General features: G+C 33.0%; 3 protein-coding genes across 3 annotated transcripts; 1 reads left to right on the forward strand and 2 right to left on the reverse strand.

Moving 5' to 3' along the window:
* Positions 1 to 351: 351 nt before the first annotated feature.
* Positions 352 to 1167, forward strand: C7974DRAFT_376989 (uncharacterized protein; the record flags this gene model as incomplete). The annotated part of the gene is made up of 1 exon (XM_046140323.1): positions 352 to 1167. One exon carries the CDS (start codon positions 352 to 354, stop codon positions 1165 to 1167), a length of 816 nt encoding a protein of 271 aa, XP_045996263.1.
* Positions 1168 to 2307: 1140 nt separating this feature from the next.
* On the reverse strand, positions 2308 to 3324 carry C7974DRAFT_413995 (putative RTM1-like protein; the record flags this gene model as incomplete). Its single annotated transcript, XM_046143771.1, has 4 exons — positions 2308 to 2741; positions 2800 to 3025; positions 3075 to 3097; positions 3162 to 3324. 4 exons carry the CDS (start codon positions 3322 to 3324, stop codon positions 2308 to 2310), a joined length of 846 nt encoding a protein of 281 aa, XP_045996264.1.
* A 13726-nt stretch (positions 3325 to 17050) lies between these two features.
* On the reverse strand, positions 17051 to 17844 carry C7974DRAFT_396156 (uncharacterized protein). The gene is made up of 4 exons (XM_046142046.1): positions 17824 to 17844; positions 17741 to 17777; positions 17656 to 17693; positions 17051 to 17569 (listed from the first exon to the last, which is right to left on the reverse strand). Exons 2-4 carry the CDS (start codon positions 17772 to 17774, stop codon positions 17225 to 17227), a joined length of 417 nt encoding a protein of 138 aa, XP_045996265.1. The 5' UTR covers positions 17775 to 17777; positions 17824 to 17844; the 3' UTR covers positions 17051 to 17224.
* Positions 17845 to 17976: the final 132 nt, after the last annotated feature.

Genomic DNA, 17976 nt, shown 5'->3' on the forward strand with positions numbered 1-17976 from the left:
GGAAAGCCGCCTTTGTCAACCATTTATGCCGTGATGATTAGCCTCACCATCGCCGCCAAGTCCAAGAAATTGTGCTGTTGAGCGATTTGCTAAAAAGATCCTTCTAGTGTGGAGAAGAGCAACCGTCATGGCAGAGATGCATTGACCACCAGCTGAGATGCGTGTATAGTGTTCGGCCGCCTGCAGATCTCAAACAGCAGTGGGGAAGTTGGAAGCCCAACGTCTGCTGCATGTAATTATGGAACGGATCGGCCGACTGCACGGGTCTCACCTTCTGAATTGTTTGTGGAACTTACAAGATTGGAGGAACTAGGTCTGATGATCCATTACATGAACAACACATGCCAATCCATGTCACATGGGTCGGATCTCGCTGTCTGGAAGGCTTGTATTCCGGAAGAGGCTGTCCGACACGACTTCCTGATAGACGGACTCCTTGCGCTCTCCTCGCTCCACCTAGCATCCAAGGACCCTGGAGAGGAGCAAAGACATACCAAGATCGCTTTCCATTATCAGAACACAGGGCTTCGGCAATATGCAAAGGCTCTGGAAAGTATCACCGTGGATAATAATCACGCGATCTTCGCTTACGCGGACATCACTACCGTGATGGCACTTGCCGTTACTGTATCTCATCAGCAGATGACCTTTGCTGACTGTACTGCGAGCTTAGTATCAATGTTTGAACTGCTTCAGGGCGTACGTATAGTCAGTGAGGAATCGAAAGACCCTTTGAGAACCGGTAAATTCAGACTTCTCTTTCATGGAATCCCCTTGAACCTTGAGCAAACTGTGCCAGCTCCCGACGTCCTAGAGGCTATGCTCGATCTTCGCGAGCGAGCAGGCACCGTCACCAAATATGTCCAGCCAGACAGATATGGGGTATACCTCTCCGGTATCGATCGCCTGGAACTGGTCTTTGGGCGTGTTGCAACATCAGACCATCTAGGTCCTATCATTGCTTGGCCGACAATGATCGATAAGAAGCTTGTAGAACTGTTTGAGCAAGGCGAACCAATGGCTCAGTTAATCTTTCTGCACTACGGTGTACTCCTGCTCTACACACACGATCGCTGGTGGGGGAAAGGTTTTGGGCTCCAGCTTATCGATGGCCTGACCGCATTCCTTTCCGCTATCGATGCGGACTGGGTCGCTCAGACTCAGTAGGTCCGAAATCGCGCTACACTTACCATGGGAGAAGTGCGACTTCGCTCAGCGCGACAGAGTCCGGATTGCAGTCAAAATGTTGTATAAGAGCTCGTCGCTCGGACCTTCACCACGTGTATACTATGTGGTCGCTACAGACCTGTGGATGACACGTAGTGCACCTAATTTGATAGTTTATGCAGAGCAAAACATATTGGGGTTGGACTGAATCGGATTGACTCTCTGTGATGTACCTTGGTGTTCTGCAAAAACACGTTTCCAATACTCGTGCTTGGAAAACACTAACTTCACGGTGATGGACTTTAAATTACATTGCCAACCGTTTCTAGCAAATAGGCCAAAGGATAATCATCGCGCCTCCTTCTAGGGGCGGTGTACTCTTTCTAAGGTTGAGATTCTCGGAAACTGCTTCGTACGACGAACAACAGATAAGACCACATTGGAAACAGTCACATTCCCTGTTGTGGACGCTACCCACAAGACGACGCTAGCTTCATATGCCAGCTGACCGAAAGGAGAGAACTGTTGTATTGGTTTTCTGCGCCCCTGGCTCAGATTTATACCCACTGATGATTGCAAGTGCATTTTGTGCATCTCTACATGTGAGAGCGAAATTGAAATTATTCAAGAGCTACCAGCCATCGACAACTGCTAAAAGGTGGGAGTATACTCCTCTGTCATAAAGCTTTACTGTCTGATTCTTGTTACTTTTGCTCCTTGTCCCATCCATGTTCTCTGAAGCCCTGTTTAAGGTCTGCGGTATGGTAATCTGTGTAAAGTATGAGTGATAAGTTTGAGAATGGAAGTCGGAACGTGCTGAATGAAGAGAACAGCTTGTATCTCATTAACATGTAGCCGATTGATCAAGTTCTCAAATCGAACAGTGGGTGCTCTGCTTCTGGAGATGGACAGAGATGATAACAGCGTTGAGAACTGTCAAGCGCTGCTCCTTTTATTGATAACTTCTGTGATAACATTTTAGACTATAGTACAGCTATGGCCTTGCTCACATGCCATATATCTAACGACGGAATTGAGGATATTTATGCTTGTGTAAGGTTTGTGGCGCCGTTTTGCCTTCCGACTGTCTTTGTTCATGAGTCATGCTACTTTCTAGCCATGACACAAGTCATAACGTACCTAAAGCGAGTAAAGCGAAATTACATGTCGTACTGCTTTCCCTTTTCCGTTTCCGAGCAGGGCTGTTATCTCGCTCGGGTGAATAAATGCCAGCCAGACCATTGTAGCCAACATGAGTGTCGAGTCAAAGATGTAAAGGAAAACCTCGTGCGAAATCAGGTACCCATCGTTGCCCTGTGCATATTCTATAAGCCGAAACAGAGAGCGAATCAGGATCAGCATGCTGGCACCATACAGTGCGTACAGATGCCTCTCCCACGGTATACTCTGCGCAAGAATCTTGGTTGTAGGGACTTTGCGCATGCGGATGTGAAAGATTGCGCTTGTGACCACAAAGCAACCAAAGAAGAGGAGCTGCACTACCAGACCGCCGATGATGATGTTCTCCCCTGTTTTTAAGGCACTGACTGTACCGCTCGCCATTATGCCTCCGCCTGTTTGGTAGTATCAGTGCAAGTCACATAACTACAGAAGAAAAAGTGACAGACTTACCAGCACCTTGCATGATGAAAGAGACTACGTCTCCAGTCACAAAGATCTTTGTGAGCCATCTCTTCGGAATGACAGAATGAGACTCTCCGTCAGTGACCAGGATTATCCGTCCAAGCATCATGTAAATACTCGCTGCGTATAGGGCCGGAGCGACGAGCAAGAGGATCGTTTGGATCGAGTAAGTGGGTACCGTCCAGTTCGGTGATTCGGCCGACGATTTCGCCCTCTGGAGAGGATTTTAGTACGAATGCCATCCGTTTCTTAGGTTGTCTTACGCCTATGTATCCAATGCATTGAACTGGATGACCAGCAGCGTTAGCTCATCAAAAACGCGATAGAATAGTCGATTGTTGCAAGCTTACAAAGTCCGCCTATGACGAAAGGGATAAAGATCCAGGCTTTTGTGCGTATCATTTGATAGAAATGGATTGCTGTTACAAGCAGGAAGAGGATGATAAAGATGACGGCCGCTGCCATGGACGGATCATAGCGATAAAGCTTAAAATCAACATAGTCGTCGGCCATCTCGGTACGAATCGAGCGTTGTGATTGAGCTGTAGCAAACGAGTGAATAAGTGTAGAAAATGACAGAGATCGTTAGGAAAGATGTACTACAAGCAAGGCCAGGATCGATTTTAGCTTTTGGGGAAAATCTGATGCGTATACAATCCGCCGCCATGGGGTCACCTACGTCAATCGTTGTGGATGGCGCGAGCGTGTGAAACAAGATGTTACACTCCCTCCAATCTAATTCGCCGTTGACCGCATCAAGATTTACTCGCGTATGTTTTTATTGTATTGAAAGCGACAGATTGTTATTTGGGACACCTCGGCATCTTCTAAGACGTATGCGTATGCGTATATCGTACCTAGGTATGCGTATGTAGGTGATCACCAACAGCTTAGTTAGTTTTTGGTAAAGCTGATTTCTTACCCCAATAGTAACGTTTTTAGCTAGCTAGCGCCATGTTAGCGTTACTACGCTTAGGCACGCTAGTGGCTTAGTACATGCTAGCATTGCAACATTAGTATTACTAATATATACGTGCTATATTGCTAGAGGTTCCTAGACCTAGATATAGCTATAGCGTTAGAGTTAGTAGTTCTAGTTCTGCCTTAGAATATTACTGTTTTTATAACATTTATTAGTAGATTTATAGATTTCCTAGAAACAGCTAACTATTAATATATATAATAACGTACTAACTAACCTTTAATAATTTTATTAAAGATAATAATAAAATACTACTATTTTCTATTATGTCTATAGGTGCCTAGAGAGTAGTTAAATTTAAATAGACATATTAGTAGTACTAACTAATATAATCTAAAAACTTGTTTATCTTCTACTATACCTCTTACTACTAGAGTAGTAAAGCACTAAGTAACCTTAAGCATAAGGGTCTCTTAAAGTAACCTAGTAAAAAACTTAAGAGATAGAAGAGATATAATATAGTTCTATCTATATATTAAAATAACTAATAAATAGATTCTAAATTACTAGTAGAATCTAAAGATGCACCTAAAGAGACGTAAGGTAGTACTAATAAAATATTAGAATAACTAATAAATAGAATCTAAATTATAGGTTAAGTTTATAACTTATTTAGACTAAGGTAGTAGTTCTTTTAACTAATAAGGAAGAGATTAGGGAGAAATAGTAGGAAATGCAGTAGGTTAGTAGAATAAGGTAGGTAGTAGAGATAAATATAGCTTTAAACATTAGTAATACTAGTGTCTTAGCATCTCTTTATTAAATAATTTCTATAATATATCCTTGCTATAAATTTCTTAATACTTTATAATACTATTATGTCCTTTATAACTATACTTATTAATTTTAAGGAAATTATTAAGTTTATAGCTTAATTTATATAGTAAGATTAGTATTAGTAATATTATAACCTAATAATCCTACTAAGAAAGATACGCCCTATTAGGCCTATGCTAATTATAACTAGCGTTAATCCTAAGGCATCCTATTATAGATATATTAAGGTTTCCTTAAACATTTATTAACTATTTTAATATTTAAAAAGGTATAGCTTATAATATTTAGCTACTAACTATAGCTAAAACCTTTATACCTATATAGAGCCTTATTTATAAGTTCTAACTTTATATAAAGAGACTTATATTTATAATATATATCTTATAGAATATTAGAAAGGCTAATATAGAGGGTAGAAAATATATTAGTACTTATAAGACTTTAGTAATAGGACACTAAAGTTTAAAGTTATAGCAGAATTAGTTAAAGAATATTAATAATTCTAATATTCTATAATATAGACTATAATTTAGAAAGTAGTATTAGGAACTTAAGTAGGGATTATATAGGTTTGTTAATACTAAGAGAGGATATAATTAGAATAGATAAGGTTATATACCTAAATATTTAGTATTACTAAGTCTAATATATTATATATAGAAGGTAGAAGTTATAGGTAGAGACTAGAGGGTAGGTATAATATATAGGTGTAAATATTAGTAATACTAATATATATATAACTTAGTATTAGACTTAAAGCTATAGATATATAATATATAGAAGATTAGGGTTTTTAGTATATATAGAGATAAATACTAGTTAACTAATATATACTTATATATTATATAAGATACCTATAGATAAGTAGAGTAGTAGTAATTATATAGTATAAGGCTTAGCTATACTAAGCTTTATATCTATATTAATTAATTCCTACTATACTACTACTATTATTAGTCCCTTAACTTAGGCTTATAACCTATATTGCTATAGCATGCTGCTAGGTACCCTAAGACTAAGCTCTAATGTTAACTTACCTACTAGTATTAGCTAAAAAGAATAGTAGAAATAACATACTAGTTATACTTTATTAGCATAGTAATTACTAGAAGTATAACATGCTATAGCAATATATATAACTAAGAAAGCTTATAATATTAGTTAGAAATCCTAATATTTATATCTAGAAATCTAGTAAGGTTAAGATTTAGTATAGGTTAATAAGATAATATAGAATAGTAGCTAATAGCTAGGTCTTTAGATCTTAACAACTATAAATATTAGAGGGACTAAGGTTAGCATTTAGAAGGCTAGTTAGCTTAGTGCCTAGTATAAGAGGGAGGCAATAATATAGAATAGTAGTTAATAGCCTAGGCCCTTAAGCTTAGTAATTTAAAATATTAAAAGGACTAAGGTTAGTATTTAGAAAGCTAGTTAGCTTAGTGCCTAGTATAAGAGGGTAGTAATAATATAGAATAGTAGCTAATAGCCTAGGCCCTTAAGCTTAGTAATCTAGAATATTAGAAGGACTAAGGTCTTTATGCTAAAAGCTAGTTAGTAGAGAGTTTAACCCTAGGCAGGGAGTAGGGGTATAGGATAATAGTAGGTAGGCTAGGCCCTTAAGACTAACAGTCTAAAATATTAAAGGAACTAAGGTTTTTATATAGAAAGCTAGTAAATTTAGTATTTAACCCTTAGTAGGGGTTATAAGGTATAACAGCCTCTAGCTATCTAGGGCTTTAAGCTTTATACTAGGAAATATTAATATTACTAAGGGCTAGTAATACTAAATACTAGTAATATTAATATTATATATAGAAGAAGAGGATGCTAGCTAGTGCCTTAGGCTAGAGTTTTAAGCTTTATGCTAGAAAATATTAACATTACTAAAGGCTAGTAATACTAAATACTAGTAATATTAATATTATATATAGAAGAAGGGGATACTAGCTAGCACCTCTTAATATAATAGCTAGCTATACTAGTAGTAGTAGATCTTTAAGACAATAGGTATTAGAGATTCTAATAATTAGTAATAAATAAATATTTTATATAATTATTAAGGTTATTACTAAATAATCTAGCAAAATAATTAAGGTTTATTAGAATCTCTAGCTATAACTAAAAATTACTAATCTAATTAGTTTACTTAGAACCTTACCTATAAAAAATTTAGTAACTTCCTATTTCTACTAAGCTATATAGCTATAAATATCTAAAACTACTTATAATCTAAAAGGTAAAGTTCTATAGTATAGAGAATCTAGATTCCTATATAAATATCTTCTCTACTAATATTTATATATATTCTAATAAATATACTTATAAATATACTATAATTATCTAAAATCCTATTATATATTAGAGATATAGATATCTTTAGCCTATTTTCTAAATTTTAATAAGAAATACTATATAGTAGTAGTAGTATAATTTTTTAAAAGCATATAGCTTAGTTATTAATTTAATAAAATGCTACTATATCTTCTACCTCTCTAATTCTAAATAGAAGTATTAGTTTTACTAATATTTAATATTACTTAAAATAGTATAGATAGTATATTAGCTTACTTTCTATAATTGTCTAGCTTATAGATATACTAGTCCTAATTAATTAGGATTATAGTATATCTTAATTACTTTCTATATTATCTACCTATAGATTAAGCACGCCTATTAACTAGTAGTATTAAGCTATAATTTTAGTAGGCTCTTTATATACTCTCCTTATACCTCCCTATCTATATAAAAATTACTTATTAAAATTATTAATATATTATTACCTTGCCCTTGCTATATATGCCCTATCCTTTGCTACCTACTTCTATTATACTAGTATTACTATACCTAACTAGGGCCTTCTTTTTATTACTATTAACTAATTAGCTAGCTATTTCTACTCTAAAAAGTTAGTTTAAAAGGCCTCTTTAGTTATATATAACTAGTAGTAGTAGTATACTAGCTTTTAAGAACGTTAGCTTAGTTAAACCTTATCTTTACTAGGGTATCTACCTTTATCTTACTAAAGTACTTTGCTATATAGCTCTAGTACTCTAGATATATAGTAGAGAATAACCTTAGCTAAAATAATATTAGGATAGGCTTTCTACTATAATTTATAAGGTTACTACTGCTCTACTCCTAATTATAAGCTAGCTTAGTAATATTAGATCTATATATCTTTCTTCTTTACTCTTATAGAGGCTAAATTTCCCCTAGAATATATATAATTGCCTTATAGCTAATAATAATTATATGCTTAGATTATAGTAAGTTTAGGCAATAATAGGGTATCTTAGGTAGTCTAGTAGAGTATTATTTATTATTACTAACAAGGTATAGGGCTAAGGCCCTTATTATTACTAAAGGCATACTTATATAGTAGCTACTAGTAATAATATATAAAGATAGGCAACATATATAATCTATAAGGCTAGCATTTCTCACTATTTATTATAATTAAAGTAGTATAACTTTATAGTAGGTAGGAATAATATTAATACTATTTAATATTAGTGTTATAGATAAAAATTATAGTAGGGTAAGTATAGGGGCGTTAGATGCTATATTATAGAATTATAGTTAGTATAGGGTATATAGGTAGAGGTGTTATAGCTATTCTTGCTTAGTCTTCTTAAAAATATTAAGGTTCTTAGCAGCTTTTACTTATTAAAGGTAGACCTATAGTAGGCTCTTCTATAGTAACTTATTACTACTTAGCATAGGGATTAGTAGGCCTTTAGCTTATCTTTCTATATTTATTAGAGTAAAGCTTAGAATTATAGATATATTATATATAATTACCTATAAATCTTAAAGTCTTACTTAGTAAGCTAGCCTTACTAGATATATGCCTCTACTAGCTAATAAGTTTATATAATATTAGTAGAAACGTCTATAATAGTAGTATTATACTCTATATTCCTTGCTTTTCTTTTTCTCTTAATAATTTATAGAGGCTCCTTTTAAACTAGTAATTACTTTTTCTAATATTAGGCTAGCATTATATATTACTATCTATTAAATAGACTAAACTAGATAAAATCCCTAATAATAATAATAAGTTGCATATAATCTCTTAGTAGAAAGCTAGAAGTAGATAACCTCCTATATAAGAAAATATAGAATAACTAATATCTAGAGTAGTAAAGCTTAATATTCTTAGTAATAAGCTATGCCTTAGCTAGATCCTTCTAGTAAGTCCTATACTAATTATTCTAGGAGCTAGGTAGCTAGACCCTAGTCTTCTCTATCTCTAACCTCCTTATTTATAATTTAATATAATTAATTTATTAGTACCTCTAATATCCTACCTTATACTATCTATCTAATTTATCCTAATATAGATTTATGTCTAATTCCTACCCTTAACACTATTCTATTCTAACTAATATTAGAATTTCTAACTTTATACTACTATGCTTTAACTATTCTAATTATTATATAATTCTCTCTTGTTATATATTAGAGAGGAGGATATACTAGCTAATAATAAGCTAAACCTTAGTATTAATAATAAACTTGCTAAGCAAGATTAGCTACTAGATAACTTTACTAGGCAGCCTATAGTAAATAAGGCTATTAAATAGGAGTAATAGAATGCACTTTATAGTAGTATTTAAAAGGATGCTAAAGGTACTTATATAAGTTTAACTTAAAATAACTATAAATTATAATGTCTATTTTAAGCTATCTAAACCCTTAGAACTAATAATATCTCTTAAGGTAAATCTTAAAGCTATAAGTATTTATTAACTAACTTGCCTTAGATCTCTTCTATTATAACCTTACTAATATTAGTAAATATACTCTACTCTTAATCTACGCGTAGATAAAATACTACTATAGGAAACTATAATCTAAGTAGAGTAACCCTAATAATCCTAATAAATATAATATAGAAAGTATAAATTCTTAGTCTTCTACTTCTACTATATAAGTAGCTACTAGCTATAAGTTTATCTATATTTAAGATAGATTAAGCTTAGAATTTTTAAGGAATACTACTAGTAAATAGGTTAGTAACCTATACTATACTAATATAGTTATATACTTTATAAAGTACCTAAAGTAATAGAAGGTATATTATTTATTATTATTACTAATATTATAAGTAGCTTACTATCCCTAAAAATAAGGCATATAAGGGCCTTTATACTAAGAGTGTTATAGCTATAATAGATGATAAAATATATTAATTATTTAAAAATAATGCTTAATATAGCCCTAAACTAGCCTACTAACAAGCTTACTAGCCTAGCTAGAATTGCTCTTAGGCTAGTTAGAGGAAGAGAGTTATAATATGCCTTGCATATATAATTATGTTCCTATACCTTCTATAGTTAGATAAGGTTCTTAATATAAAGGTTAAAAACTTTAAGGTTATTAATAAAAAGACTAGAAAAATAAAGCTTATTCTTAACTTTTAGAAAACTAAGTAAGGTAGAGGTATATTACTAACTATAGTTCTATAGCTTTACTTTATATTAATTAGTATCTTAGGTGTTTAGCTATTCTATCTCTACTTTAATATAAGGCAGCCTTAGCTAGACATGCTGCGTTTATTTATAGATTAGTTAATTATCTTAGGTATTTAGAAAGGTTACCTCTTTATTCTCTTCTTTAGCAGAGATTAGCTTTAGGTTATAGCTAGTTAACTATAGAAACTAGTTTATATAGTAAAGTTAGCCTTATAGCTTAGTGCTAATAAGCCTTCTAGAGTAACTCTATATTTATATAGAACTTTTACTATAATCTCTAGGAAATTAGTTTAGATTATTTAATATATAGTAGCTACTTATTTTGCTATAGTAGCGCATAGTACTTTATTACTAAGTATTAGTAGAACATTATAAAGCTCTATAAATATAGTAGTTAGAGTAAAGAGTTTAACCTAGTAATAATTATTTAGTACCTAATTGCTATTTTTAATAAATAGAGAATATCCTATAAAGTATACTTAGATCCTTTATATAAGAGTAAAAGGTATAGTAAGTATAGTAATATCTCTTAAAAATATCTATAATATTAGTAGTATTAAGGTTTAGCATCTTATATAGCTATTTTACCTATTATTACTATATAGTATGCATAGATAATAATTAAATTTAGCTAGCTAATAATATAAGTATAGTGCTGTTCTCTACCCCCTTTACTTAACCTTCTCTCCTCTATAACTCTTTTCTATATAGATCTTACTACTATCTAACCTCTTATTTACTATTAATACTAATTATTATTTTACTAAGTTACCTTACTTTCTAATATTTCTTACTCTCCTAGTAAGCTATAGTAGTAAGCTCTTTATATATATTATTAGTAAAAACTAGAAATTTAAAGAAACTAGTTACTAAAAAGGCTACTAAAGTCTATAGGTAGAATAGTTAATTTAGGAAGGCTGCTAAAGACCTTATTACTACTAATCCTATAGGCTTCTAACCTTATTAGTAGTAATATAATCTATATAATTTCCTATTAGATAATAGCTTACTACCTACTTTATATATTAGTAGCTTAGACTAGTAAAGTGTTAGTAATACTAAGGTTACCCCTCTTACTAACTAGAGTAAGCTACCTATACCTCCCTAACTATAGGGCCTACCTATACTAATAAGAGATCTAAGTAATAATTCTAGGGATAATAATATTATAGTAAATAGAGTAAGTAATCTCTAGTACTTCTATTTATAGTAGCTTACTTAAAATAGTTAAAACTCTAAAGCTAGCCTACTAAAAATTAAAAAATATTAGCATTTCTAAGGAGAACTAACCTTCTACCTAATATTATTAGTAAATGCTATATAAAGTAGGCATAATAGTAGGGTAATAAGCTAACTCATCCTATAATAAGAGAAGAGATACTTTAGTAAGGATCTCTAGCGTTTATATACTTAGATATTATGTTTAATACTCTTTAGGTTATTATTTTAGGGGTATAGTAATATAAAGCCTTACTACTATAGCTATTAAAAGGTTTCTTTTATAAGAAATATTAATAATACTAATAAAACTATAGCTAAAATATAATTTAGGTTCTTTTAAGTTATAGGCTAGATAGTATAGAGGAGCAAGATCTCCTTCTATATAGTTACCTTTATAAGGTATAATAGTTTATTTATTAGTATTTATAATAGATACTAACTATATATAGGCTTTATTACTTAAGATATAGTATATTAAAAAGGGTATATTTAAGGTAGAATCTAATAGATTGCTTATATAAGCTAAGGCTTAGTACTAATTATATCTATAGGACCTTAAGACTAAGCATAAGAAGCTTAAAGATAAAGGTCTTTCTACTAAATACCTAGAGCCTAAGACCTAGGGGAAGTATAAAGTACTCTTACTCTACTTCTAGGAGATAATATTTAGCCCCTTTAATTATAATATAGTATGTCTAAAGAGTTAGTAATATAGGCTATAATGCTTAGTATTAATAGCTATAGTTAGTTAACTTAGATAGCTAATAGGCATAAATATTAAAGAAGTTTAATAATATTAAGGTAAATATAATATACTACCTTAGTAAGTATCTATATAGAGCTATATATATATTACTAACTCTAATCTTTATAGCTCCTAACCTAGGCTATATCTAATTAAAGTATATATTAGGGAGAAAGTAGAAGGCTTTATATATAACTTAGTACTATCTTCTTATTATATTTAATATATATAATACCCCTAAATACTATTATAAATATTAGAGATACTAAGACTTTACTATAATATACTATATTTATATATAAGGTTTATAGATTTTATAGTACTAGGAAAATTCTTATAGACTATTAGCTTTACTAATAAATATATTACTAAAAGTCTAACTACTATAAAAAAACTATATCTCCCTATAACTCTAGGTATTATATAACTTTAGCTACTACTTTAGCTTATTTAGCTCTATACTATGCATTAGAAATAGAAAAAAAGAAAATATAACTAAAAAGGTTAAAAATATTAATAAGAATTAAAAAAAAACTCCTATAAAAAATAAAATAAAAAACTAGAGAAATAAAAAAAACCTAGAAAAATATTAATAATATTAGTAAAGCTAATAAAATAGAGAGGAAAATATTATTTAGCTATTTTACTAGTCTTTTTAGCCTCCCTCTTAGTAGCCCTTAACTTCTTTTATATATTCTTTTTAGAAGGCTTTAGCTTCTTTTTACTAGTATTAGGCTTTATTAGGGTAATATTAGTAGTAAGCATAGTAGGTTAGTTAATTATAGTAGTTAACTAAGTTAATCTTAGTTTTTTTAGCTTTTAGGGCATTATATTATTATTAATATCTTTAGTTTAGGTATACTTCTTCTTTAGAGCCTTACTAAACTTATCTATATAGAACTTCTTAAATTTAGGTATATAGTTAATTATCTTACTATTAGTATTAATAATATATAGATTACCTATTATAAAGTTAGCTTTATTAGTATAAAAAGATTAGAAGTATCAATATAACTTACTAAATAGAGAACTAGTATTTATGTGTTTAGCTTAGATATTAGTAAAGCCTTAGGCTAGAGTAGTAGAGTTTATTATCTATAAAATATAAATAAGTTAGCTAGAGTTCTTAGAATTATTAGAGATATAAGGTAGGAAGGTCTTTATACTTTCTCCTATAACTAGGGGCTAAAGCTCTTCTCTTATAGGGTAAAGATAGTAGGTATATACTTACTGAATAAACCTAGGCTCTATATATTATTATAATTATAGTATAAGGTATTAATTATATAGATCTATAATACTAAGTTAGTAAAACCTTAGAAAAATTAGTAATTATAAATATATACTAATAATAGGCTATATAGCTTAGTTATAATTTTAAGGATAGCTACCTAGAGAATAAAAGTATTAGCAATTTAATCTAAAGATATTAGTAATTTAGAGGAATACTTATACTAAGTAAGTAACTATATAGAGTAAGGGGAAGCTCTTCTATACTATCTAGCTTAATAGTATAGATATACTATATTTTATTAGGATAAGATTAAAATTATAGAGGTTTATAATTAGAAAGAGTAGTACTTATAGCACCTATACTCTAATAACTATAGCACTATAGATAGAATACCTTACTAGTATTCTTCTCCTTATTACTCTAGAACTAGCCTCTAAATAGATCTATATTAGTTATATTCTATATAAAATATTAGTAATACTATTTAGTATACCTTAGCTAAGTATCTTAAAGGTAGTAGATATAGAGAAAGGTATATATTAGATATTCTAAGGGTTAAATAATAAAGAAAGGTTAGGTATATATAATATAAAGTATTAGGGAGGGATAGTAGTAGTAATCTAGAAAATATTAGTATAGGCTTATAAATACTAACCTTCTAGAGTAGATTAATAGCTACTTACCTTCTTTAAGCTTTTATATAGGAGGTATAGTAGGACCTTGCCCTAGAACTTAGAGTATACCTACTTTATAGTATAAGTATTATTAGCACTACTAACCTCTACGTCTAAATACCTTAGTAAAAAGGCTAGTTACTTACTAGACTTAAAGTACTTATTATTATTACTACCCTTATTATTACTAAGGTTACTTAATTTATTATTATTCTTAAGGCCTTAAGACTATAAGCCTAAAGGATATAGCAACTAAGGCTTAGGCGTAGTAGGTAGAGGCAGGGGAGGGACTAGAGTAGGTAGGGGAGGGACTAGAGCTAGCAGGGGAGGGACTAGAGCTAGTAGAGGAGTAGGTGTAGGGGTAGGTATATAGAAGAGAGCACTAAGTAGATTAATATATTAGTAAAGTAAATAATAGGTAAAGGTTAGTAGAACTAAGGCCTATATATAGAAAGCTAGTAAGATAGGTAAATAGTATAAAAAGGTAGTAATAATATAGAATAGTAGCTAATAGCTAGAGCCTTAGAACTTAATAGTTAGAAATATTAAAGAGACTAAGGCCTATAAGTAGAAAGCTAGTAGACTTAGTGCCTAGTATAAGAATATAGTAATAATATTGAATAGTAGCTAATAGCTAAGGCCTTAGAACTTAATAGTTAGAAATATTAGAGGGACTAAGGCCTATAAGTAAAAAGCTAGTAGACTTAGTACCTAGTATAAGAAGGTAGTAATAATATAGAATAGTAGCTAATAGCTAGGGCCTTAGGACTTAATAGTTAGAAATATTAGAAGGACTAAGGCCTGTAAGTAGAAAGCTAGTAGACTTAGTACCTAGTATAAGAAGGTAGTAATAATATAGAATAGTAGCTAATAGCTAGGGCCTCTAAGCTTAATAGTCTAAAATATTAAAGAGACTAAGGTCTTAATAAGGAAAGCTAGCAAGTAGAGTGTTTAACTCTAGGTATAGGGTAATAGTATAGGATAATAGCTAGTAGGCTAGGCCTCTAAGCTTAATAGTCTAAAATATTAAAGAGACTAAAGTCTTTATATAGGAAGCTAGTAAGTAGAGTATTTAGCACTAGAATATAAATAACTTAGGAGCACCTAAGCTTAGTAGTAGGAAAGGTTAATAGAATTAAGGGCTAGCTATACTTTATAGTAGTAGGTATAATAGTATAAGAGAAAGTTAATAGTGCTAGATAGTACCTATTAAGGCTTATAAAGCCTAGTACTACTAATATTTATAGGTATAAATAGTAGTTTAGCTAGAATATTAGATCTCTTAAGCTTTATAAAAGAAAAATAGGTACTAGAGTAGTTACTTATAAGTTATTAGTAGTAGCTTAGTTACCTATAATAATATTCTATAGGAGCTTAAACTTAGGTTTAAGTATAGACACTATATAAATATAATTAGAGTATATAAAACTTAGTAATATTAGTAAGTAAGTAGATAAATATACTAATAATTATAATTTATTAGAAAATACTAGAGAAGGCAATAAAAACTAGACTATAATAATAAAAAAAGTAATAATAGTAGTAGAGGTAGTAAGAAGAGTAGGTAAGTAAGTTAGTAGTAATTTAGTAGTTATTAACTACTATTATTAATAGTAAGCTTATATAAAGAAAGCAAAGCTAGAATAATTAGATGCTAGCCTCTAAGCAAGCAGTGCTAGTCCTAGTATATTCTAGTCTAGAGCTGTTAGCGTTACTAGCGCGGATGGACCCTTACCTCTTATCTAGAAGCTTGGTGGAGCTGCGGCCAGACAATGTTGGCGTATTAGGTGAATGCCAGCCGAACGCTGAAATTTTACGCGGGTCCAACAAGTGGATGCTGACTTCGGCTTGCTTCTCACACCCGATTAACTTTGTTTGTAAAGAAATTTTGTGTAGTTAAAGTATGTAATTAATATTTATCTACCTGACCCGTTGTATGCTAGATACAGAAGAAAATGACTGCTAATACCCTAATGCTGAGGCTAATTGCAATGCCATATGTGCCCTGACTAGATTTTGCAGATGATGTTGCCAGTGACCCGTTAACGGCTGGCTGCGATACTAGATGGCTACACCAGGAACTAGTCTTAGTAGACATGAGGTCACTCCCGGTAGAGACGGGGCTAGCTCTGACAGACTGACTACCGCGGGTAGCGGAATCGAGAGACGTCACCTGATATGTATGTGTTGTCTTGCGTTTTGGGGCCGTATCTCCCGCGCTAGAGACAAACTCTTGAAACTTCCAGTTAGGGCTCAGGTTGAAAAGCATGCCCGCGTTGCAGTGCGAGATGGTGGAGAGCTGGGTACAGAAGATCCATTGCGGATCTGGGCTCGTAACTTCTATCTCAATGATAAATTTGTCACTGAAGTTAGTGGGATTGATTGAATCCAGTGTCAACAGTTCCATTCCTGCGATGGATCCTGCAAGGTACGCCGCGTAAGTGTGTGATTCAGGCCCAGGAAGTCGAAGGCTACGATAGACCCAATTGATGTGTTGAGCGAAGCGGGTGAAAATTTTAGCTCTCTGGCACTGCCAACGATCACTGTCGCAGTTGGATGTGCTGAAGTATGCTTTACACTTGTTGGCCTGGATTTAGTTGTTGTGTTCAGCGCCCATGGTAACGCTGGAGTTAGCGGGTGGTGCCAGGGACCTACAGTTTGCGTAGGATCCGCCCCTAATTCTAGAGAAGCAGTAGCTGTGACCATACATAGCGAGGACTGAATGAGGAGAGATAGCGGTAGTGCAAGCAAGGTAGACGACACAATTGAACGTGTTTGTAGATAAAGTCAGCGTAGCTAACGCTTATGGTCGTTCTTTTTTATTTCCTATTGTTGTTAATTAGGGATCACGAACAACGAAATTGATCGTTTGAATCAGAACAAAGTAATTACCTGTGTTTGAAGGTAGCCGTTTCAGCCCCTCTTTAGCTTTTGTTGCAACAAGTCACTGTTTGATCAGGTACCTTGATTACAGAAAAGGTGCAAGTCACATGATCTTGCTTACTGACCTGCACGATCACACCAGCAGGGGAGCAATCTCTAACTAGCTTGGTATCTTGGCCTGATCCTGTTCTAAAACAAGGTATATATTTCGGTAGTTAAAATGCCTTAGAGAAGGCAGGAAACCTGATCAATTCACTCAATTACTGTGATCCATCTCAACCGATGTATTCAGTTGTTCGTGATCTCCAATTAACAACAATTTTTCATCTGCTATTTTGTTAATCAAGTTATCCATCTCATTCGCTACCAGATTATCTCTTTTGTCCCTGTTGGTAGTTGTCTTACTTTCCTACCTATTTACAGCTCGCGTAATATCCTTCTACTACTAACACTATAGTGTAGGGGGATGATTGCCGCAAATGGGATGACGAAGTTGGCGATATTGGCGACGAAGCTCAAAATCCCGAGCAGAACACCAAGGTGAGTCGCATTGTCTGTCCAAGACAGGTTCTCGTGGGGGTTTGCAATGATAAACGTGTAGACCCCGACCGCGCTCATCGAAACGACGACGTTCCATATCCCGATCCAGGAGCTGATGCGCACCCATTGGATGTGGCAGAAGATGTGGAGGTACAACAGGAAAAAAGTGTTCTTCAAGAAGAGCAGCGTCCAGGGTGAAAGTGTTATGAGGGCGTAGTCAATCTGCCCGGAGTCAGATGATGAAGATACGGATACGCTCTGTAGCAGACCGATGGTAGTCCCGAGTCCAGTGACCGGGCTACACTTACATCCCACAGATGTCGGCCCGTGACACTATTTGTAACGCCTACATCACATCAGCAACGCACCACACCCTAGACCGAACGTACCCACCTCTCATCATGACCGCATATTGCGCAAGTGCCATAATCTATATCCATCAGCCCCTCTCCTCACTCATCTACTTCTAGACATACCACAGTAATCGCCAATGTCGCTATCAGCCGTCAGCACCAAACCTTCTCAAGTCGCAAGCCCGAGCAACGTACCGTCATCCCACCACCAAACCTTCATCAACCGGCACTTGACATACACCCGATTCCCCGCCAGCACCAGTGCGAGCCCCAAAA

Source organism: Boeremia exigua (genome assembly GCF_020726555.1).
Source record: "Boeremia exigua strain MPI-SDFR-AT-0100 chromosome Unknown C7974scaffold_7, whole genome shotgun sequence".
Lineage (NCBI taxonomy): Eukaryota > Fungi > Ascomycota > Dothideomycetes > Pleosporales > Didymellaceae > Boeremia > Boeremia exigua.